Source organism: Trichechus manatus, unplaced genomic scaffold (genome assembly GCF_000243295.1).
Source record: "Trichechus manatus latirostris isolate Lorelei unplaced genomic scaffold, TriManLat1.0 scaffold00032, whole genome shotgun sequence".
NCBI classification, from domain to species: Eukaryota; Metazoa; Chordata; class Mammalia; order Sirenia; family Trichechidae; genus Trichechus; species Trichechus manatus.
In genome coordinates, this window is record NW_004443968.1 from 5621150 (window position 1) to 5647243 (window position 26094).

The window sequence follows — 26094 nt, forward strand, 5'->3', positions numbered from 1 at the left end:
CACTTTGAGAGACAGAGTAGCAGGGGTATGGGTCTGGGGACCATGCTTTCCGGGGACATCTAGGTCAATTGGCATAACAAAGCTTATTAAGAAAATGCTCTGCATCCTACTTTGGTGGGTGGCATCTGGGGTCTTAAAAGCTTGCAAGTGGCCATCTAGATGCATCAATTGGTCCCAACCACCTGGAGTAAAGGAAATGAAGAACACCAAAGACACAAGGAAAGTATTAGTCCAAGAGACACAAAGGGCCACATAAACCAGAGACTTCATCAGCCTGAGACCAGAAGAACTAGATGGTGCCCAGCTACCACCTATAACCACCCTGACAGGGAACACAACAGAGAGTCCATGACGGAGCAGGAGAAGTGAGGGGTGCAGAACCCAAATTCTAGTATGAAGACCAGACTTAATGGTCTGACTGAGACTGGAGGTACCCTGGAAAGCATGGCCCCTGGATTCTCTATCAGCCCAGAACTAAAACAATTTTGGAGGCCAACTCTTCAGACAGGGATTGGACTGGACTGTGGGACATAAAGTGATACTCATGAAGTGTGTGTCTCTTAGTTCAAGTAGATACAAGAGACCAAAGGGGCAGCTTCTGTCCAGAGGTGAGATGGGAAGGCAGAGACGGTTAGGAGCTAGTTGAATGGACATGGGGAATCAGGGACAGAAAGGAGGAGTGTGCTGTTGCAGAATGGGGTGAGCAATTAGGGTCACATAACAATGTATGTATAAAATTTTGTATGAGAGACTAACTTGGAATGTAAACTTCATTTAGACTACAACAATGGAAAAAAAAAGAAAAATAAATAAAATGCAAGCTTTTTCTCTTTTTCTTTTATTTAGCCATAATTACATTTTCGGATATTGTTCACTCCAAGGATTACATTTTGATAAAGAAAATAAGATTAGCAACTATAATCTGATAAAATAGATTTTCAACCCTTAGATGTCATTTCTTAAATATTTCCCTTTTTAAACAAATATATTTTAAAACAAAAGAAAATATACTTTATAAACAAAGAGAAAGTTGATATTTAACCTGCTGTTTCAGAAAATAGAAAACTCTAGAGAGAAATAAAATATTCTAAGCATGTTTTTCTTTAGGTTGGATTTGAATCTACTGCTTTTCAACTTACGGACATCGCCTCTGGGACTAGCCGTGTTGTGGTTTCTAGGAGAGGCACTTATGGCTCTCTCACGGTTGCCTGGACTGTTGGATATGCTCCCGGGATAGAAATCCCCGAATTCATTGTTGTTGGCAACATGACCCCCAAACTGGGTGAGTTGTAGTTTTTCTCTGATTAGCCTCGTAGAACATGGAGATGTGTAATTGGCAACTAATTTTCTTAGGATATACTTACTCTGGACCCTGCAATGGTTGTCTTCTAGTATAAAAACTAAACCCATTGCCATCGAGTTGATTCCACCTCACAGTGACCCTATAGGACAGAATTGAACTCCCCCATAGGGTTTCCAAGTTTGTAAATTTTTACAGAAGCAGACTGCCATGTCTTTCTCCTGTGGAGCGGCCGGTGGCTTTGAACTGCCAACCTTTTATTTAGCAGCCGAGTGCTTAACCACTGTACCACCAGGGCTCCTGGTCTTCTAGTGTAGTACTCCCATATTTACACGATGAGGGTGTGCAGGCTGCTTGGTGAGAATGAGAGAAACCTTATTCAGTCAAATTGAAAACTTCATACCTCTCCCCAAAATAGTGGTCACTAAGCAGACTGCAGAGTCTCTGGATGGTGCAGTCAACATACTTGGCTGCTAACCGAAAGGTTGGAGGTTGAATCCACCCAGAGGCACCTTGGAAGAAAGGCCTGGTGATCTACTTCTGAAAACCCTGTGGAGCACAGTTTTACTCTGACACGTATGGGGTTGTCATGAGTCGGAATCGACTTGACAGCAACTGGTTGGAGGGCAGTGGTGGTTCAGTGGTAGAATTCTCATTTTTCATGTGGGAGACCTGGGTTCAGTTCCTGGCCAATGCACCTGAGGCACTGCCCCCACTCATCTATCAGTAGAAGCTTCCATGTTGCTATGATGCTGGAACTTACCGACTAACACAGATTAGGAAAAAAGGCCTGGAAGTCTACTTGGAAAATTATGAATAACAACGGTCTGATCCTGCTGTGCATGGGGTCACCATGAGTCGGGAGCCAACTGGATGGCAGCTACCAGCTAACAGTGGCAACAACAAGCAGACTGCTCAGTTCATACATTACAAACCAAAAAGCTTGTTGTCTTGGAGTATATTCTGTCTCATAGAGACCCTATAGGACAGAGCAGAACTGCCCCATAGGGTTTCCAAGGAGTGGCTGATGGATTTGAACTGCCGACGTTTTAGTTAGCAATTGAGCTCTTAACCACTGCGCCATCAGGGCTCCAGTTCATACCTTTAAAAAAAAAAAATTGCTGTCGAGTTGATTCTGACTCATAGCAATCCTGACTCATAGCAATCCTATAGAACAGAGTAGAACTGCCCCCTAGGGTTTCCAAGGAGCAGCTGGTGGATTTGAACTGCTGACCTTTTGGTTAGCAGCAAAGCTCTTAACAACTGTGCCACCAGGGCTCCACAAAATCTTGGCATCATTGAGAGAGAAGAAGTAATGAAAACTATAGTCTTTTAGAAGATGGGCATGAAGACAACGGACAGTCAGAATGTCAGCATTGTTATGTCACCTTCTAATCCCAACCAAAATCCCTGTAATATAAAAAGAGTAAGTTTAGATGCTTGATTGAGAGACACCACAGTAATAGCACTAGAACTGCCTTCTACTGGGGTTTCTTTAACTACTGGATGGGGACCCCTGTTCTAACTTATCAAATACTGACTCCTCTTTATTGTCCTTTGGGCACATCCCCTTAGCTAAAGGTGTTTAATGATCTTCTTGTCCCTTTTCTAGCCCTTTCTACCTCAGAAACACTAATATTTCCCCCTTCTGTGCCTTTTCCCTCTTTGGGTGATACACACAGCTCCTTTTGTTTGCATTAGTAGCCACTTAGTAGGTCTGTAAAAAATTCATTTGTAGAAATAATATTCTTTATGAGTTCATGTGTGATTTTGTGCTTATTTATACAATTAATCTTCAAAAGTTTAGTCAATTTATTAACAAGTTGAATAAACTAAAATAACAGGAGTTCCCAAACAATAGATTGATATCTTCAGGCAGTTTTTTTTTCAGGTGTTTGAGCTTTTATAATAAAAATTTTCAAACATAATGAAAAGTAAAGTGATTAGTACAGTGAACACCCTTAAACTCACCAATTAGATTTAATGGTTGTTAACATTCGACCATATTTATGATTTTTTTTCTGAAGTAATTGAAGGTAAAATACATTATGCTACAGCACCCCAAACTACTTCAATATGAACCTCTAAAATATATGCTGGTGCAAGAATTCAAAGCAAAGCCTGCCTAACACCAAATTCAGATGAAAGCCTGCCTACCTTCATTCTCTTTCCACTGCTAGATTTTATTATTGAACGAAAATAGATAAATGCAGGCAGACAGGGATTGAAGGCAAAGTTTGTGTGGTCTAGGGAGCTTTCTAGGAATTTAGTTACATCCCCACCCCCAAACCCTCTTTTTTAATACAATCATTATACTTTATCTTTTGTGGACTGGAAGAGAATTTTGGAAAAGAAACTATTTCACTGCATTTTTAAGACTTGAATCCTAGTGTAAGAACTAAAGAGTGATACCCTCCTTTACTTTTCATGTTTGCTTTCAGGGAGCCTTTCATTTTCTCATGGTGAGCACAGTAAAGGAGTTGTGCTGTGGACATTTCCAAGCCCTGGTCGACCAGAAGCCTTTGTTGTTCACCTCTCAGGAGTGCAGAGCAGTGTACCAGGTGGAGCTCAACTTCGGTAAGAGCAACCCGATTCTCAACTAAGGAGTTCTCTGAGGAATATGTTATCTGGAATGTATTGGTCAAGACAGAAGAAGTCATGGAGATCACTTTCCTCAAGGCAGATGCAAAAAGTTTTAGTGCAGGGGAGAGCAGGGGTCAGCATGGTATGGCCTGTATGCCAAGAATACCACGAAGGAGCAGGAACTCTCTTTCAAGAGAGTCACACCCACTGCTGGCCTTAAAGAGAGTTTATCTTGATCTCAAGAGAATTAGTCTAGGGTAAACGAGAAGTCCCTGGGTTGTGCAAATGTTAACTCTGAGCAAAAGTTAATGTGCTCAGCTACTAATTGAAAAGTTGGAGGTTCAATCCCCCCAGAAGAAAAGCCTGGCCATCTATTTCCAAAAAATCAGCCACTGAAAACCTTATTGAGCACAGTTCTACTCTGACACATGTAGGGTCACCATGAGTTGGAATTGACTCGATAGCAACTGGTACTAGTAGCTTTTATAATATTGATTTTAATAAATAAGGAAAACAGTAAGAAAAAATAATACAATTAGTGTTTTTACATCAATTGTAATATTTTGAATTATGCTTTATTTTTCCCCCTCTCAACTGGAGCAAGGACAGTTGAGTACTGTCATCTGTACATGGGTCATTTATACACATAGGCCATTACAGGGGTCTTTCTACTGGTATCCATTACACATTTCAAAAATAATCAGAGAACTCTGCTCTTGGGGAGCTTGTGGGTTACAATATTATGGGCCACTAGAAAAATAATAATTACAACAATCAACTAATCCATGCCCCATCTAGGTGCTATTAGTATCCCATTTTATAGAAAGAGAACCTAAAACACAGAGAAGTTAATTAACTTTTCTGAGATCACATAGCTCGTAAAGGAAGGAGTCTGGATTTGAACACAGGCCATTTATCTCTAGCACTTATGTTTTTAACTATTACCCTGTATTTGCACAATTCAGTGATTATTTTTCAATTTTCTAGCTTTTTTAAAAGAGGGAAAATGTGGAGGATGTTAACAAGGGATCATAAAGCTGGAAAATTGATATAAATTTTGAAAAAAAATGAACTGGCAAAGTTTTTTTTTTTTTTTTTTTACTTTTCCTTTTACTGGGATGAGCTTGATTAACAGAGGGCAGGCCTGAGAGCCAGACTCGTGGATTTAATCCTGGCTATAGGGTTGCTATGAGTTGGAATCGACTCGATGGCAACAGGTTTGGTTTTTTTTGGTCTACCACTTTCTTACTGTGTGACTATGGCAATGCTACTTGATCCTTCTGTGCTTTCAGTTTACTTATTTGTAAGATGGAGAAAATTGTGGGCAAAACCAGCTTGTGTTTTAGTATCCAAGTTTGTGAGTGCAGGATATAGGTAAGCAGCATTGAATATGGTTTTATATTCTACATATGCCATTTAAACAGTGTTTGGTCACAGAACATATTTCAGGGCCATAAGATCAAATGCCTTTAACAACAACAATAATAGCTTACAGTTTCATAGTGCTTACCCTAGGCCAGGCATTGTTTTAATGTATATATACTCTTTGCATCAACCACCTTGTGAGGTAGGTACTATTATTAGTCCATTTTATAGAGGAAGAAGCTGAGATGCATATAGATTATGTAACAAGCCCAGTGTCATGCAGCTAATAAGGTTAATGGTCATGATTTGAACCCAGGCTGTCTTGTCCACTGTGCTCTTAGCCAATATGCTATGTGCTGAGTGTGGGTGTTTGACAATAGGAATGGTGGGGCCTGGGGTGCTCTCCCTAAAGGCATTCAAATTTAGAAAAATGCGCTGTTAGGAAAGAAAATGTGTCTGTGGACTGAATTAGGCTGGTTGATGGGCCACCAGTCGTAATCTCTAACATAACACATAGCTCACAACACAAGTCCATAAGAAAAAAACTGAGGATAAATCGTTCAATCATGGATGTTCCAATTTATACATAAAACTTTAGCTACATTTGTGTGAGAGGATAGTTGCATTACTGGCTGACTAGAGGAAGCAAGGATTTTGCTCCTAGTCAGAGCAACTATTTCTACTTGGTAGATAAAAAAAGCTAGATAAAGCCCAGAGCATCACAGAGTTTTTGGTACCCTGTATACTAACGATAAGAGAGAGCCTGATGTTTCAGATCCTTCAGAGAGCTACTCTGGGATGGCTGTAAAAGCAAGCCAGATACCTATGTGCTCTTCACTTAGCTAAACCTTGTTAGGTCCCGAAACCCTTTACTGCAGCTCCTGATTTTACATTTCCTGTGCTCTGGTATTTTCATCAATAAGTAATAGGGTTTTATGATATTTGAAAGCGTATGTCATTTTTAAGATGCAGCCCTCATGAGCAACATCTTAAATATGTGAAAAAAGAACCTATTTTTCATCAGTTCTTTCATGGTTTAATTTTTTTTTTTTCCCCCAGATCTGGTTTCACGGTTGCTGAAATTGAACCAATGGGAGTCTTTCAGTTTTCCCCTAGTTCAAGAAATGTCATCGTGTCAGAGGATGTACACATGATCAGATTACACGTACAAAGACTATTTGGGTTCCACAGTGATCTTATTAAAGTTTTCTATCAAACAACTGCAGGAAGCGCAAAGCCACTGGAAGACTTTGAGCCTATTCAGAATGGGGAACTGCTTTTTAAAAAATTCCAAGCTGAGATTGATTTTGAAATAACCATTATTAATGATCAGGTTCCTGAGATAGAAGAAATTTTTTATATCAATCTAACTTCAGTAGAAATTAGAGGACTAAAAAAGTTTGATGCTTATTGGAGACCACGACTGAATCTAGATTTCAGTGTTGCAATGATCATGATATTAGATAATGATGGCTTGGTAGGAATGGATGTTTCTTTCCTCAAGACAACTGTGGCTGCAGCGGTTGACACAGCTCTCATTCCTGTAGACACTGACTCGACCACACACCCTGACACAACTAAGATAACTGCCATCCCACAGGTAACCGAAATGGTTGCCATTGTTACTGAGGCAACTGGGACATCTGCCATGCCTGAGAAACTTGTCACCCTTCCTAGTACATCCACCATGTCTGAGAAGCCTGCTATGGACACTGTAACTGCCAAAGTTTCTATTTGTGGAATATTTAGTCTTGGGCCACCTATTGTTTATGTTGAAGAGGAGATGAAGAATGGCACGCTCAATACTGCTGAAGTTCTTATCCGAAGAACTGGTGGGTTTGCTGGCAATGTCAGTATAACAGTTAAAACCTTTGGGGAAAGATGTGCTCAGGAGAAACCAGATGAATGGCCTTTTCATGATGTCTATGGAATTTCCAACCTAACATGGGCAATTGAAGAAGAAGATTTTCAAGAACAAACTCTTATCCTTACATTTCTAGATGGAGAAAGAGAAAGAAAAGTATCAGTTCAAATTTTGGATGATGATGAGCCTGAAGGACAGGAATTCTTCTATGTATTTCTCACAGATCCTCAAGGGAGAGCACAGATTGTGAACGGCAAGGATGATAGTGGATTTTCAGCTTTTGCCATGGTCATTATTACAGGTATATCTTTGAAGTGATGGGAATAAAAATATACTTTTTTTATGATACAGAATTTGGAATAAGACCAGTCTATCTTAAGTGTATTCAAAGAGGGTGAATTAGATAGATATTCATTAAAACATTGTTTTCTTCCTTTAGCATGGACCCATGACATGAATTCATGATCTTGTATTGAGGTTCTAGCTAGAATTTAATGGACTGTAAATGTCACTTAGCCCAGAGCCAGATATACAATCTATAAATCCATACTTACCCAACTTAGAGAAAACCTTAAAAATACTCAATTCCATTTTTTCCTCTGGAAAATTCTTAATTGAATCACTCAAACACATGCTAGCTTGTCCTGTTTTGAAACCCCATTCTAAATTCCCCAACCATTTTCAGTAAAGTCAAATATCTCATTGTCAGGAAATTCTTTGTATTCGTTGTGAAATAGATTAAAACTATTTCCTTTTGTTCTGCTTTTGACCCAATGCAGTTTATATATCAATTGTACTGTTTTATATGTATATATATTAAAATAGCTTAAAAATTCAATTATTTTTTAAGAGTTCCTCATGCATATTATTTTAAAATCTTTAGTTGATAATTTGAAGTTTTCCTCTGAAATCATATGCTATTTCCTTAAGTGATATAACTCAGCTTGTCAATATGTTACAGTAATTAGGGTATTGAAAGACCATCTCAAGATTTTTATATACTCTGCTCTTTTATACAGGCATTTGTGAATTTTACACAGTGTTTTATAGTTTCAGATGACACTGGCTATGACTAAACAACAACAACAACAAAAAACCACCAAACTCATTGCCATCGAGTTGATTGCGACTCTGTAGGACAGAGTGGAACTGCCCCATAGGGTTTCCAAGGAGTGGTTGGTGGATTCAAACTGCCAACCTTTTGGTTAGCAGCTGAGCTCTTAACTGTTGTGCCACCAGGGCTCCTATGATTCAACAGTGAAGTGTGAAGAGCACTAAAAACCATGAGGTCTATGTTTTTGGCCCAGATAAGCCATTAATTGGGAGACCTTGAAAAAATCATTTAGTGTCTGTGCTTTATTTTCCTCTCCTAAAATGAAAATTTTAGAATAAACGTCTTTGTGATCCACTTTTAGGATTAATGGTTCCTAGAATTTTGATTTTTTTAGCCAATCAATTATAATTTCACAATTTTTAGCACCCCATTTATGTTACCCTGTAAGTTTATGTTGATAAGAATTAATGTCATTTATTCCTATAGTTCCTCTGAAGAGTATTTTAAATTCTACTCTTCTTCAAGTTTATTGATTTTGATTCACATTGACTTAACTGCCATCTACATGTTTCCATTGAAATAATTTCATCATGCAACAGCCCCTTTCCCATTCCATGACATAGATCATTTGTTACATTATTTGAATATTACCAGGGGTGACAGTCAAAATATTTAGCAATTTGTTTGGCTCAGGCACAGACCGATTAAGATGGATGTTGGAGGCTCCTTGCTGTTTCAAGTATTGCTCCCATTGGTTACTGGCTCATGGGGACCTTGATTACTGGCTCATTTGGTTCTTGTCAGGATCGTGGCAGAGGGCTCTTTATGGTCTTATGACAGCAGCTATGTACCAACTGGAATGGAAGTACTTTCATATTTTATTAGTACGGCATACCAATGCCTATCCATACATCAGCTCTGAGCATAATTCATCATGTAAATATCCACTCAGCTGACCACTGTGAGGTCCTGACTAGACCCTCTAATGTTTACCTTTCCTATATAAGGTGAATTGATGAATACATTGTGCAAATGATTGACTGTCCACCATACCCAAGCCCTAACATCTCATGATGTAATTTACCTGATGACATCACCAGGCACATTTGCATTGTCTTAATACCCTAAGAGAAGCCCTGGTGGCACAGTGATTAAGTGCTTGGCTATTAACCGAAAGGCCAGTGGTTTGAACACACTAGTCACTTCCTGGGAGAGAGATGTGGCAGTCGGCTTCTGTAAAGATTACAACCTTGGAAACCCTATGGAGCAGTTGTACTCTGTCCTATAGGATCGCTATGAGTTGGAATCAATTAGATACAATGGGTTTGGTGGGCTTTTTTTTTTTTTAGTTTAATACCCTAAGTAAAGAACTTTCCATTATTCTACCTATGAATGCTCCTCTCATCTCCTCCCTGCCTGTTTTTTTTTTTTTTTTGGTAGCGTAATAGTTCTGTTTTAACTAGATCGTTAATTTTGCAGACTCCTCTTAACCTTTATAATATTTCCTCATTTAGATTTTAGAAGAAAATTTCAAAATAAATCAGGAAAGAAATAGTTTATTTTGTTTCGGTTTTGATCACTGGCACATTAGAACTGTTGAATCATCTTACTAGAAATTTGACATCAAATTTATTATTGTGGATGTGGAAAGGGAAGTATTATTTTAATTAGAACCATACTACTTGTTATTGCATTGGAAAAGAAAAAAAATGAAAGTTCTATTGTGAGAAGCCTATAATCTACTTGTAGAGTCCAAATTTACACCCAAGATGACTAGAAAACAATTGCTGCTGAAGAGAAAGAGTTGACTTCAGGTTCTAATACAGTACTAAGAAGTGATGGCAGTGATTAATTGGTGAGGATGCGGGTGGGCCACCTGGCTAAGACAAAACACACATGAAACATTAGGACAAATGTGCTTCATCACATACATGGCCCTAATCTACTGACTCCTCATTAACTCACTTTAGACCTGAGAAATAGATCCAGTACTGGTGACTATTAGCTCTCCTCCATTGGCACAGTTAAGTGGTTTTTTCTTTGCTAACTTCAGAAGTTCTGTGTCCTGGGAACCTCAGGAATCAGATTTCGAGGTAATGGAGAAAGTCGTTTCTGAGGGTGATTCCTTTAGGGTCATTGCCTCATTTTTTGGCGTCTTAGTGCCCGTAACCTCAAGTGTTGCTCAGAGGGGTTTCTGAGACTCGGAGATACTTAGGAGTTCCTTAATAGTTCTACGTATTTCTCAGGGACAACTAACCTAATGTGTAGCATAAACAGTCTTTTGATCAGCTCTCTTGTAGAAACATAATTCAGTTAGATGGAGTTCGTTTACTCAATAAATATTTATTAAACACCTACAATATGCTGAGCACTGTTCTTGGATATAGCTGTGAATAGTACAGTTGCACTTTAGTGGAACTTATATTCTATGAAGAAATACTATAAACATATAAACGTATATAAAATGTCAAATACCAAACATAGCCTCTCACCAGAGAAAGATGACTGTGTGTATGTCGGGTGGGGAGTAGAATTTGATATTTTCTTTCTTCTGGTCTTCTGTTCTCAAGGTGTTAAAACCTGTTGCCATCAAATTGATTCCAACTCATGGTGACTGCATGTGTAGCAGAACTGAGCTCCGTAGGGTTTTCTTGGCTGTAATATTTATGGAAGCAGATCATCAGGGCTTTCTTCCGAGGCTCTGCTGGGTGGGTTTGAACCACCGACCCTTTTGTTAGTAGCTGAGTGCCAACCGTTTGCACCACCCAAGGACCTTCTTAAGGTGTTTACCCAAAACCAAACCTATTGCCGTTGTGTCGATTCCGACTCATAGCAACCCTATAGGACAGAGTAGAACTGCCCCAGAGAGTTTCCAAGGAGTGGCTGGTGGATTCCAACTGCCAACCTTTTGGTTAGCAGCCTGAGCTCTTAACCACTGCACCACCAGGGCTCTTCTTAAGAAGTTAGCCACCTTAATACTATCATTTTGATTCTAGTTTATTTTTAGTAAAGATCTTTAAAATTTGTAGCTCCCCCTCCACTCAATTATGAATTTCTCGCCTTTACACGACCTGAACTAGAGAGATTAATGAAGCATTGGAGATCTTTTGCATTTTAAATATAACCCTTTGTTTCTCCATTAAGGGAGTGATCTTCAGAATGGCATTTTTGGATTCAGTGAGGAGTCCCAGAATGGACTAGAACTGGGTAAAGGAGCTGATAAGAAAAGACTGGATCTTATTGTCAGAAGGCAGCCAAACAGGTATATATATATATATATACACATAGAAGATATACCACCCTGTGTGTCAACTCTGTATCGAACTTGAATTCATAAGATGGTAGAGGCAGGATGAAAAGTTGACAGAAGAAGGTCTAGTGGAATTTGATATGTCAAGGTTCAGATGCTTTAGTTTTTAATTTGTGATTTAATACACTTGATTTATGATTATGACTTAGGGCTACCTTGAGTGTTTTGTACTTCATAAAGTACCATACAACTGTCAGATACATTATGATATGGGTCATTACCTCATCATATTTACTTTTCTCCCTTCAGTCTGCATACACAACCATTTTACTGTGAGCGGGACTTGGGATACCAAAATTTTGTTTGTAACTTAATATTTTATAGTACCTATCTTCTGAATGCTCATCACATGCATGTACTCGGGTGTGCATACATGTCCATATAGATATTACATTTCCATTTTGGTCCTAAATATTCTGAGAAAATGCAGGTTATCTTTTGCCCTTTACCTTTACAATAACAACCATTTTTAATAGTGGTGGTTTTCTTTAGATTTCTCATTAAAAGGCATGCTCAGTGGTTAAAGGACATGCTCAAAAGGATTCTCTATAATTTTCTATTTTCAAATTTTTGATACATAGTAGGCAGGAAATATATATTATTCTCTTTCACAATTATGATGCATAGTAGTTCAGTAAATACTTATTCAATATCGAATAGTGTTAAGGTCAAGGCATGCCACCGAAATGCCTTTATTTTCTTATCTGTAATGAGAAAAATTGGTCATTTTCCTCATTATCCATGGTAGGTGTTATCTTTGGGATGAAGTACAGTCAGATACAGTAGAAACACAGTGTATTACTGAATTTGTATGGGTTTGGTTTGCTCATAGGGCCTTTGAAGATGTCAAGGTCTCTTGGCGAGTCTCGTTTAACAAAACTGCTGCTGTGCTCCAGAAAGATGGTGTGAACCTGATTGATGAACTTATGTCTGTATCAGGGACCACGACCTGTGTAATGGGTCAAACAGAATGTCTTATCACCATTGAGCTCAAACCTGAAAAGGTAAGAAATGATGAGATACAGTATTGTCAACTTCTAATTATATTCCTTTACAATTAGTCACTTTGAAACCACTTCATTGAAACTTACACATTGTTTATGTGGAGATTCTTCATGTCCTGTCTTGCCATAACGTCTAAATCTCTTTGCTAAGTAACAGGCTTCAGACTTAGCATTTATTACATTATGAAGATTTTTAAATAAGCCTGTCAGTCTTCTCCTTTTTTTGTTTCTTGTCATTTCCAAGATTCCCCATGATCCAGCTGTTCATTGTGTGAATGATTCCTTGAGTTATCTTTAGCCATATTAGTTTATCTCTGATTGCTTAGGATTTTGCCTCTTTCATATCCATCAATTTGAAATTTTCCACGTTTCCTATTCCTATAGCAGTAGGTGGGGAGTTCAGGTTTTGATCTGCCAAAGAAGCACAGAGAACATGCTTGGAGGGCCTTTGTATAAATTTCTTTTGGTGCACATTGCACACAGCACCCAGGAGAAGGGCATTCCCCCCTCTCTCCAGGAGAAGCTGAAATATTCAAGTAGTATTTGTCACTGAGGAACTAACAGAACATTAAGGTTGTTAGCAATCATATGTGGTCTTTTTTTTTTTTTTTTTTTAAATGACTATTCTGATTCTTTAGTGCCCAGGAAGCGCTCAGTTGTATCTGTTCTTGGTCTATTACTTAAATTATTATACTCAAATATTTAATGCAAACACTGGTCACTATATCATGAATGCACAAAAACTGGTCCTTTGTACATGCCGAACACTTCAAACAATAGAGTACACATACACAAATACAATTATTTCAAACATGTGACTATACTTAAGCCTGTTATAAAACAACAATCCTGTAGGTTTAATTTTTTTCATTATTTCTCTACTTGTTTTTTCACCTTCTGAGGATTACTGTAATAGTTATATTAATCATTTCCTAAGGTTACAGTAATACACATATTTTCATACCTTTCTGTGAAGTTGTGCTTTAGGAGCAGCTAGTGGATTTGAACTGCCGACCTTTTGGTTAGCAGTGGAGCTCTTAACCGCTGCACCACCAGGGCTCCGCTTTACTGCTGTCATCCTGGAATGCTTGTGACCTAACCAGGGAAGAGACCTGCTGGCAGTTACACATGAAATGACTTCTTGTGAGGTCCCCCTCCAGTCAGGCTTAGGAGTCTAGAGAGGCTCAGATTTGATCAGTGAGTCTTGGTTTCCCAATATGCTTCAGACATATTGCTTAAGTAGACTATTTCTTTGTAAGACTGGAAGATTTCTTTTGTCTCTAGTCGAATTATGTATTGGCATCCATCTATATACTGTTCAATTTTAGATCATTCTTTACTGAGATTATAACATGTTCTTTTGAGTGGTTTTAAGTAATGTTCTAGTCATCATCACAATGGAAGGAATATTTCACTGGAAAATAAAGACAAGAGTCTGTTGGAAATGTATTGTACTGCAATCCTTAGTTAAAAAAAAAAAACAAAAAAAAAAACTTGTGAATTCAAGTTCACTTAGCCATTAGAGAACAATAGCTCTTAAATATGGTTACCCATACTTCCCTAGTGTTTTAGTTTACTGTATTTGCTAAATTTCTTTTTCAAAAGTGGGAAGAGTACAGTTATCTTTATATTTTAATATTTACTGACAGTTGATCAGCAAAAGTAAGGAATGATATGTGCTATAGGAAAGCTAAACACATTTCTTCAGACAACAAAAGGAGATTAAAGTTTATTTACTGTGTGACTAAGATACGACTTATTCTTGGATAATACTAAAGGGTTTGTTGTGTTGTTTCATGATATGATGATTATCATTAAAATGATCATGAAACAAATGATGAGTAAGGCCCTTGCTTATAAATAATGGTGATGCATTATACCAAATTAGGCAATGAAATATACAGTTGAAAAAGTATTAACTTTGCTTCTTTGGGTTATGCTAGTAGAGGAACAATACTGCTAACACTTCCAGATTTTTTGTGTAAGAATAATCATTAGTAAAAACAGATGATTGACAGTATGTTGTAATGTTGAATTCAGGCTTTAGAAACAAAAATTCTCAAGATTGTTGTGAAAGAACCAAGGTAACACATGAGCAAACTATAACCAGCAGATTAAATTTAAATTTATTGGATCCTTAATTTTGGGAAATTTAGAAAAATATATAAAATCACAGAATTGTCCATTATCAGTATTTGGTAATATTTATTTTAAACCCATTAAAAATACAAGCAGTAAAATAAAACCTAACAAAGCTGACCTCCTTTTTTTCCATATTTCCAATGTGATTATCTAACTCCTCATCCTGCCCCAATCCCGCTACTCATGGCAACTGCTATCATGATGTTTTTAAAATCTTGACACAAATATGTATCCATTAACAATATCTTGCATATGTGGTGTCATTTCTAACTTTACATTTATGATATCATACTGTTCATACCATTATGCAGCTTGCTATTTTCACTCACCATCATGTTTTTGAGATTCATCTATGTTCGGAAATATTGAATTAGTTCATTCCTTTTAACTACTAAGTGTATGTCATTGTATGAATAAATGATACTTTGTCTTTTTTCATATTGAAGTACACATAGGCTGTCTCCTGACATTGATTTTCTGATAAGAAGCTCACCCAGAGAAAGTAATGTATTTCTTAGAGAGAGAGTGAAAAAAATAAATCCCATGGTAATCGAACATAAAAATTTAATTTTATAATTTTACAGAATTTTTGTTTCTGTAATTATGTATATGAATGATATAATTTGTTAATATCAGAATTACCAAAAAATAGAAATATATTAGTAATACCCCTCTCCCCCTCTTCCTTTTTCTTATTGTCAGATACCTCAAGTTGAAACGTACTTTTTTGTGGAGCTCTATGAAGTAACTGCTGGAGCTGCAATAAACAACAGTGCCAGATTTGCTCAGATTAAAGTCTTACAGGGTGATGAACCTCAAAGCCTTGTATATTTTTCTGTGGGTTCTCGGCTGGCAGTGGCTCATAAGAAGTCCACTTTAATCAGTTTGCAGGTGGCTAGAGATTCTGGGCCAGCACTAATGATATCTGTTAACTACAGTACCCAGGTAAGCATGGAAAATATATTAATACACGTTAAGGTTTTCTTACTTAACTATAGCAAGTGTCATGAAACGGAATAATTGTATATACACTGTTTTCTGACAATACCATTGTAATTCCCATCATATTAATTTATATTAAGTTTATCCTTTAAACAGCTCAATTCTTCATTTATTGATAATACTTAGATCATGTGTTCAACTGATAGGCTTTCCAGTTTTTCTTTGACAAAGTTGATTGATTATACAATGCATTTTTCTTACATAAATCTGTTCTAGAAAATTTCAAAACAGTTAAAAGCGCTTTATAATGTAATTGTACAAGACCGGAAGGAAAAAGTAAGGATCCTTCTTAAGGTTTATATCTGAACTAGTTGAAAATTTTACTTCTTTGCAGCTTCAAAAACTCACTGATGGGTATGTTTCTTCAAAGCTATGAGTTCATAAGTTCTCACTGCCCATTTTTTCACAATCCATCCTACTATGGGACATCAACTGACAGAGAGGGAGTTGATGGGCATCCAGGGACCCAATACAGTAATACTACATCATGCTTCGTGACCAGATTCGGAGCTTGATCCAAACAACACCCATGCACCTTTCTAGCAGTATTTTTTAAATTTTGTTTTAGTATCAAAATCCTGGCCTATTAAGGTACAAAAAATTGTATCTACTCAACTGGAAGCACAATTGTGGGGACTGAAGCTTACCCACCTTAGTGCTCTTTCATTTTTTCCTTGAATCATACAGTTCCAGGGATCCCACAATTTGAAAACCTCCATAAGGTTAATGCTGCCATTTCCCCTTTTATTAGTTTACTAGGGCTACTGTACAAAGTACTACAAATTGGGTGGCTTAAAATGACAGAAATTTATTGTCTCACAGTTCTGGAGGCTAGAAGTCCAAAATCATGGTGTTCGCCATTGTTGATTCCTTCTGAGGTCTCTGAGGGAGTATCTGTTCCATACTTCTCTCCTAACTTCTGGTGATGGCCAGTGATCCTTGGTGTTTCTTGGCTTGCAGTTGCAGCACAACTCCATCTTTGACTCCGCCTTCACATGTCCATCTTCCCTCTGTGTGTCTCTTCTCTTTTATGAAGACACCAGTCATATTGGATTAAGACCTACGATGTTTAAGTATGATCGCTTGTTAACTGACAACATCTTCCAAGACCCTCTTTCAAACCAAGATCACATTCACAAGTGTGATTGTTAAGGTTGTATGTCAGTTTGGCTGGGTCATGATTCTCAGTGGTTTGGCAATTATGTAATGTGGCAGTCGTATAATGATGTAATCACTTCCATGATGAGATCTGATATAATGTGATCCCTTCCATGATGGGATGTGCTGTGAGTAGTTAATTAGTTGAAAAGGAGTTTCCCTGGGGGTGTGGCCTGCATCCAATAAAAGGTGGACTTTGTGGCAAGGCTTGTGGGCTTTTGCTCGCTCTGGATCCTGCAGCTGGCTCCTGTTCATCTGCCCTCCAGTTCTTGGAACTTGAGCTAGCAGCTTACCTGCCGATCTTGGGATTTGTCAGCCTCTGCGGTCTGTGAGCCAGAGGCCTGTTGTCTCACCTGCCAGTCTTGAGTTTGCTAGCCTCTGAAGCTGCAAGAGTCAGAAGAAGCCTCAGCCTGACCCACAGACTTAGGACTTTCAAGTCTTTACAACCGTGTGAGCCATTTCCTTGATATAAATCTCTGTATATATATGTATTTCTATGTTTTACTGATTTTACTTCTCTAGAGAACCCAGCCTAAGACTTTTGATACTGAGAGTGGTTCTGGAGAAACAAAATTGTAAGGATGAATTTTCTAAATTGGTTCTCAAGTCTAGTTAGTCTTAAAGATGTAGATGACTCTGCTTCCAGTAGTAAAGAGGGCAGTGCTAATCCATGGCATGAGGTGGCAATAGAAATATGCAAAATATCACCATCAGTAAATCAGGTATTGGTGAAAGGTGAGGCTCTGGGTGATTGCATGTTTGATACCTTTTACAATTTTGTCATAATGAGAAGTATAAGGAAGCTAGTTGGTTGGTCCTACTTTTGCCAGACAGAGTGGTGAAAGAAAGAGATTAGCTCAGGGCTTCAGAGTCAAAGCTCAAGCACCACATAAATTACCTCAAAGTTTCCACTTGTGCCTTGAAAGAAAGCCTTATTTCTTGTAGTAACAGAGCTGATATTGCCAAAAACCAAAACCAGAGTCTTATTGTAAGGGTGGCTGAATTACAACACTAACTGAATTCTCAACCTCGAGTGGTGTCTGAAGTAAAAGTGAGGGCATTGATTGGGAAGAAATGGGATCCTGAAACATTGGATGGGGATGTATGGGCATATAATCTAGAAGCTGGAGACACTGAGCCCCTAAATTCCATTGAATTACTCCTGCCAACAGAACCAGCCCTCTCACTCCCATCTGAAAAGATTACTCCATTTTTGTCTGCTAAGCCACCCTCCCCAGTAAAACCATTAGCCTCTCCACTCCCATCTGATAAGATTAACCCAGATGTGTCTGAAGAGCCTTTGTCTGAGGCATCACTTGAGGCAGATGCCTTACAAGACTACGCTGAATGTTCTCAAAACACATCCCTACCACCCATTTGGCTTCAGGACCTATAACTAGACTTGTCTCAGCCATCCCCAAAAGGTGAAGTACAAAGTGTGACCCAGAAGGAGGTACACTACACTCCAAAAGAACTGTTTGACTTTTCTAATAGATACAAACAGAAACCTGGGAATATATGTAGAAATGGCTATTAAGGGTGTGGGATAATGGTGGAAGGAACATAAAGATGGATAAGTCTGAGTTTGTTGATATGGGCTCACTGAGCACAGATTCTTCATTCAGTGTTCAGCTCGAGAAGTTAGGAAAGGATCTAATAGTTTATTCTGTTGGGTCACTGAAGCATGGATTACACGGTGGCCTATACTAAAACAAGTTTAAGTACCAGACCTGTCTTGGTATACTGTATAAGAAGGTTTCCAAAGGCTTAGGGAAATTGTCATATTACAGTGTATTATTCAGGTTAGACTGACAGACCCACACATGGAGTGCCCAGAGGACACACCTTTGACCACAATGCTGAAGAACAAATTTGTGAAGGGGGCCCCACCATCCTTAAAGACTGCTACGATTGCTATTTTATGTAAGTTAGATTTGACACTGGGAACTGCCCTAACTGAATTAAGATACCTAATGACAATGGGGCTCATTGGACCCTGTGGTGGTGAGGGCCAAGTGGCAGCAGTCAGTCAACAAAGACAAGGTGGGCATGGTTACCATAATGGACAGCAGAGTCAAAGCAATAATCAGAATAGTCTGACTCATATGGACTTACGGCATTGGCTGCCTTGTCATGGTGCCCCTAAGAGTAATACAGATAGTAAATCTACTAAATGTTTACTTTATCTATAAGCAGACGAATTTTAGGTCAAGTGAATAGCAGTCTAACTCAAACCACCAGAATAGAGAGTTACAGCCCCTCAATCAATTCCCAGACTTGATCGAGTTTAGGGACTCACAACCCCTTGAGTGAAGGGGAGGCCAGGTCCACTTGAGGAAAGACTCCACTAAGTGCTAAAAATATATACTGTTAATTTTTCTCCTAGCCTTCCCCAAAGGGATCTATGGCCTTTTACAAGAGTGACTGTTCATTGGGGAAAAGGAAATAATCATACTTTTGGGGGATTACTGGATACTGGCTCTGAACTGACACTAATTCCAGGAGACCCAGAATGTCACTGTGGCCCACCAGTCAGTGGGGGCATATGGAGATGAGGTTATTAATGGAGTCTTAGCTCATGTCCATCTCACAGTAGGTCCATTGGGTTCCTGAACCCATCCTGTAGTGATTTCCCCAGTTCCAGAATGCATAATAGGAATAAATATACTCAGCAACTGGCAGAACCCCACATTGGATTCCTGACAAGTAAAGTACGGACTATTATGGTAGGAAAAGCCAAATGGAAGCCATTAGAACTGCCCCTACCTAGGAAAATAGTAAACCAAAAGCAATACCGCATACCTGGAGGGAATGCAGAGATTACTGCCACCATCAAGGACTTGAAGGATGCAGGGTTGGTGATTCCCAGCACATCCCCATTCAACTTGCCTATTTGGCCTGTGCAAAGAACAGATGGATCTTGGAGAATAACAGCGGATTATCAAAAACTCAACCAGGTGGTGACTCCAATTGCAGTTCTACTTGCAAAATTTTTGCTTCCCGTCCCCACGACCCTACGCTCTACAGGTCTAGAAATCTTAGTTCCAGAGGGAGGAATGTTCTCACCAGGAGACAAATCACTGATTTCATTGAACTGGAAGTGAAGAATGTCACCTGGCCACTTTGGGCTCCTTATGCCTCTGGATCAACAGGAAAAAAAGGTAGTTACCTTATTGGCTGGTGTGATTGATCCTGATTACTAAGATGAAATTAGATTGATATTACAGAATGGAGGTAAAGAAGAGTACACCTGGAATGCAGGAGATCCCTTAGGGCGTCTCTTAGTACTACCATGCCCTGTGATTAAAGTCAATGGAAAACAACAGCAACCCAATTCTGACATGACTACTAATGGCTCAGACCCTTCAAGAATGAAGGTTTGGGTCACCCCACCAGGCAAAGAACCACGACTTGCTGAGGTGCTTGCTGAGGGCAAAATGGAGTAGGTGGTGGAAGAAAGTAGTTCTAAATTCCAGTTACGACCATGTGACCAGTTGCAGTAACAAGGACTGTAATTATTATGAATATTTCTTCCTTGTATGTGTGCATCAAAGATTTTTGTTCTCTTCACTTATAAAATATAATGCGTAAACAGCACTAGTGCGTTTTTGGTTTTATGCATCTTAGTTTTATCATGTTAGGCGCAAGTGTGACTTTATAATTGTCTGTATTCACAGATTATGTATGGTTTAAGGAGATGTGTACAGGTGCCAGGTTGACAAGGGGTAGACTGTGATTGTTCAGGTTGTGTGTCAACTTGGCTGGGCCATGATTCTCAGTGGTTTGGCAATTTGATGTAGTTTGGCAGTTGTATGATGTGATCACTTCCATGATGAGATCTGATATAGTGTGATCACCTCCGTGATGGGATCTACTGTGAGTAGTTAATCAGTTGAAAGGGAGTTTCCTTGGGGGTGTGGCCTGCGTCCAGTATAAGTGGACTTTCTGGCAAGGCTTGTGGGCTTTTGCTCACTCTGGATCCTGCAGCTGGCTCCTGTTTGTCTGACCTCTGGTTCTTGGGACTCGAGCGAGCATCTTACCTGCCAATCTTGGGATTCATCGGCTTCTGCAGCCTGTGAACTAGAGGCTTGTTGTCTGACCTGCCAATCTTGGGTTCGACAGCCCCTGAAGTTACATGAGTCAAGAGAAGCTGCCAGCCTGACCCACGGACTTGGGACTTTCCAGCCTCTACAACTGCAAGAGCCATTTCCTTGATATAATCTGTCTCTCTCTCTCTCTCTCTCTCTATATATATATATATAGAGAGAGAGAGAGAGACACTTCACTAGTTTTGCTTCTCTAGAGAACCCAGCCTAAGACAACAAGTAACAGGGGTTAGGGTTTCAAGATATTTCTGGGGAGACACAATCCAGTCCATAGCAGCATTGTTTCAGGATTCCAACACTGGTGACCCTTAGGCTTCAGTGTTACAAAGTTTTGTTATAAAGTCTAGTTTATTATGTGCTTGGTTATGTGACTAATACTGGGTGGCTCAAACAAGTAGAACCTTCTGGGCATAAAATATATATATAATAAATATGTTGTAGCAGCCACATGAGCCAGAGATAGAAGGATGGGAGTTGAGCTGTCTTGGAAGCTTTCCAGGTAGAATAGCTTGCCTCTGTGACAAAGTTCACAGCTCAGCAAAGAAGAGACGAAACTATTATATAGTTGTTGCCATAGAGTCAATTCCGACTCATAGCTGCCCTATAGGACGGAGTAGAACTCCCCCAGAGGGTTACCAGGACTACAATCTTTACAGAAGCAGATTGCCATATCTTTCTCCCATGGTGTGGCTGGTGGGTTTGAACTGCTGACATTTTGTCTGGCAGCCGAGTGCTTAACCACTGTGCCACTAGGGCTTTTGCCTGTTTTATATAACACCCTAAAAATAAACTTCATTCTAATCAGCCTTGAAGTGGTGTGAATTGAAAGAGAAGTATTTTGATTCATAGTGGGGAGATTTAATATTTTTGTTTTGAGTGTAAGATAGGAAGAGAAATGAGTAAAAAAAAAAAAAGTGCTGTATTCTTCCTTTTCTCCCACAAAATATATATCATCATATGTTCACTACTTTGAAGAGTAGAAGAAGGGAACTGGAGAAGAAGAACAGATGATAGTGAGATTTGAGCCACATTTTCAACTGGTTCATACACTCAGATGAAAGGGGAATTGAAGTTGCCAAAAAACAAACAAACTGAATGTCAATATCTCTATCATATTCATTTATATTCTTTCTATATTATTCATAAGTAATTCCTTGAAAAACACATGCTTTTCTTAGCATGTAACTCATAAAGGACACTTATTTATGAACAATATATCTTCATGAATATCCAGTTTGTCATTTTACCCTGCAATTATAGACTTAGCAAAGAGTATTCATGGCAGTGCCTTAACCCATAAACCCATTGCCTTCGAGTGGATTCTGACTCATAGATACCAGTAATACTTTAACCCATTTTTGGCCCCATAGTTCATTCCTTTCTTAACAGCCTCACAGTACATTTCAAAGATGTTTTTAATATTGTACCCAATATTTTAGTCATTTCAGTTAGAGCATTGTTCAGGTTATATAGTCTGTCCTAAATATTACACTCATTCTGCCTTGAACTCCCTTCAGTAAAGCTTTTTGTTCCACCATTGCACTGAATGTGCTCTTGAAAAGCCGTCCTCTTCATTGAGCTTCAGTTTTTGACAACACTTCTTCCTCCTTCATGAGTTATGCAAATCTTCTCTGGGCTTCTGGAATACCACACTTTCCTGTTTTTCCTCTTACCTTTCTGGCAACTCCTTCCTGTCACCTTTGTTGGCTTCTCCTGACCAGTAAATGTTGGGGTCCAGCCAAGATTCACTCCCTTGGCTAGATCCTCCAGTCTTGTTCCTTAAATATCATCTATCAACTGATGACTCCCAAATTTTCATCTCTAGCCTTGTCTCTTCCCTGATCCAAGCTCATATATTTTATTGCTACTACTTGAAATGTTAATTTGAACGTCTAAAAAGCATCTCAGATTTAATATTTATAATAAATAACTCTTGATTTCTGCTCTTAACAAAATTTATCCCAGGTTTATACCATTCATCTAGTTAATCAGGCAAACAGCTAGGAGTTAAGCTCAATCTTTTCTTTTTCTGCACCCAGCATTGAATTCATCAGAAAGTCCTACTGATGCTACATTCAAAATATATTCACAATCTGAAAACGTCTCACTCTTTTCACTCATATAACATTATTCCAAGCTAACATTACTTCTTGCGTACAGTAGAGCAAAAACCACCTATCCTTTCTCTGTTCCTCCATGTTCATCTCTTGCTACAACCTAACCATAAACAATAGTCAGAACACTCAAGAAAATATAAAACAAAATGTGTTACTCTCCTGCTCAAATCTAGCAGTATCTTCCTGCCACACTTAGAATAATGACCTACACAATCTAACCCCTGTCCACCTCTCTAGCTGCAGCTTTTAGCACTCTTCTCCTTCTTCTGGTCACACTGGCCTTCTGGTCTTCCTCTGATATTCCAGGATGGTCCCCATGTTAGGACCTTTGCAATTGCTGTTCCTTCTGCCTAAATATTTTTTCCAGATCCTCACATGGCCTGTTCCCTTACTTCGCTGAGGTGTCTGTTCCAATATCATTTCAAGACCTTCCATGACCAGCCTTATCTAAAATAGTACCCTTACTATCACCCTACATCCCCTTACCCGTTTATATTTCTTTGTAGAACTCATCTTCATGTAAAATTACATTGTTAATTCCATAGCCTTTACACTGTCTATCTCATCCACTAGAATAGGTATTCTGCTATTCCCAGCTGCATCCCTATATGCCACCTATTTGTTAGCTCAGAAGTAAATAAATACACATTTGTTTGCTTCTTCCTTAACTATGTGCTCATGCTGCACTTGCCAAAATACTTTTAAAAACCTTATTTCTTAGGATAGTTCCATATCTAAGTGTAAATAACAAGAGGCTGATTTCTTTAGCTTCCTCCTCCTTTCCCTCTGTCTTCTCCCTACTCCCTCCTTACCGCCCCCCCCCCCAAGAAAATTTCTAGGTATGAATTAAAAAGTAAATATATCATCTTTTCCTTGATACTTATATTTTACACTATGGGTTATTTAGAGCTGTGCACTCACAATTTTTAGTGCATTCACAAATGGAGAAATTCTGTAAGAGGGAATAGTGGTATTTCTTTTCTAATTCCCTTTCTCAGTCTGTTCCCTGACCTTGAATTCGTGTTTCTTTGTTATCCTCTCTGAAAAGCATCTATCTTTCCTAACCCCATCACTGAATGACACGTGTTTTTCCCTCTAATTTATCTTAGGGGTTTAGAAAAACTAAAACCCTCAGGTTTTAGTAGTAGTGTTGGTATTGCTCATCATTTTACTTAAGAGAAATAGAATTTGCTTAAATAGTAAGAATTTGTTTAGAACAAGATCAGAGATGTTATAGGTTCACTTAAGTGGTGTTGTTTAATTTCTAGGAGTTGAGGAGTGCTGAAACAATCGGCCATACTCTCATATCTCCAGCTATTTCTGGTAAGGATTTTGTGAGAACTGAAGGCACGTTAGTGTTTGAACCTGGACAGAGAAACACCGTAGTGGACGTCATCCTAACCCCAGAGACAACATCTTTAAATCCATTTCCTAAACGCTTCCAGATTGTGCTTTTTGACCCAAAAGGTGGGGCCAGAATCGATAAATTATACGGGACTGCCAACATCACTCTCGTTTCTGACTCGGACTCTCAGGCTGTCTGGGGGCTTGCAGACCAGCTGCACCAGCCCCTGGATAGTGACATTGTCAACAGAGTGCTCCACAACATTAACATGAAAGTGGCCACGGAGAACACAGAGGAACAGCTCAGCGCCATTTTGCATTTAATAGAAAAGGTAAGAGGTCTTTGCAGATGTAAGCAGTTGGTGTCAGTTATTATATAAATTATAATGCAATTATGATGGAATGAAGTTTCTGAACATAAGAATGGAATTCATAATATCTGAGAGTCCACTTTTTCTTGGATGTGGCTGATGTCTTTTTGGAAAACTTGGTCTTAAACTGGAGAATGGTAAGTAACCTGGTACTGCTGTGCTCACTACAACAGTGACAGCCCAGAGTCTGAAAAGAGGCATCAGGTTTCAGAAACTACAGGCTCCTTCTTCTGATTCTTCAGAAACTGGCTGATTAACTTTGGGAAATATGCCTCAGTTTTCGGATTACATAAAAAGAAGAGTTGGACTAGATTATCCACATAGTTCTTTTAGTTGAAGTGCCAAAGGAAAGAAGCTGTTGCCCTCTGCTTGTTCATGGCTCCTTCTGGGCAGGGAAAACTCTCACAGAAATGGAGGATAAAGGAATACTCAGATAGTTTCAGGCCTTCCGGTTGGCATGGACTTGGACCAACTAGCTTTTATATTTAACATCTTTACTAATTTCCACCTCTGCAAATGATGGAATTAAATGGTCATGTAATATTCTAAGAATTACAAATTTAAAAAAAAAAAAACCTGAAAAAAATAATTACTAAAGGAAAAGACTCCTGTAAGGGTTTATTTTGGGTTTTCTTATCAAGGTATTTCTTATCAACATATTTGTATTCAAGTATAAAAAGTTCTCAGTATGTACATATAAACTTAGAAATATTGTATTTTTTAACATGTTGTGTGCCACCAGGTCAATTACGACTCATAGCGACCCTATAGAACAGAGTAGAATGCCCCATAGGGTTTCCTAGGCTGTAACAGTGATGTCACTAGGGTTGATGTCACCAAGTCAGTATCAGGGTGTCACCCTCCCTCCCACCTGGGCTGGGTGGGGCTGGCCTGCGAAACCCCCTGGTGGAGTGGCCTGGTCTGGTCCTGCTCCCCATGGCTCTCCACAGCTGCTCCCCTCCCATTGGCTAAGGTGGAGACCCTCCTCTCCACCCAGTGGCAGGCACCATGACCTGGCTGACTGCACCCTGATTGGAGGGTGATGGTGGGGGGGGTGGAGGTGGTGGTGGTGATGAGTTACAGCACTGGGTGACACCAACCCTAGTGACTGGCAAGTGATGGGGGTGGTGGTGATGATGAGTTACTGCACTGGGTGATGGGTGACAACTACCTTGGTGGCCTCACCACCACCCCCAGTGGCGTCAGCCCACCCATCGCCGCTGTGGACCCTTGGGTCATCCCCTCTGATAGTGTCAGGGCGTGTGGTCAGCACCCCCCCCCCACACACACACCCCTAGTGACGCCACTGGACTGTAATCTTTACAGAAGCAGTTTGCCAGGTCTTTTGCCCCCTGTAGAGCTGCTGGTGGGTTC

General features: G+C 39.2%; 1 protein-coding gene across 1 annotated transcript in view; it reads left to right on the forward strand.

Annotated features, from left to right (window-relative positions):
- The window catches only part of ADGRV1 (adhesion G protein-coupled receptor V1), a 687583-nt gene that overhangs the window by 307218 nt on the left and 354271 nt on the right, over positions 1-26094 (forward strand). The window contains exons 74-81 of the mRNA XM_023730073.1: positions 1108-1282; positions 3742-3877; positions 6308-7413; positions 11311-11428; positions 12309-12480; positions 15325-15567; positions 24274-24681; positions 25362-25390. Coding sequence (XP_023585841.1) covers positions 1108-1282; positions 3742-3877; positions 6308-7413; positions 11311-11428; positions 12309-12480; positions 15325-15567; positions 24274-24681; positions 25362-25390 — 2387 coding nt within the window. The remainder of the gene's footprint in view (positions 1-1107; positions 1283-3741; positions 3878-6307; positions 7414-11310; positions 11429-12308; positions 12481-15324; positions 15568-24273; positions 24682-25361; positions 25391-26094) is intronic.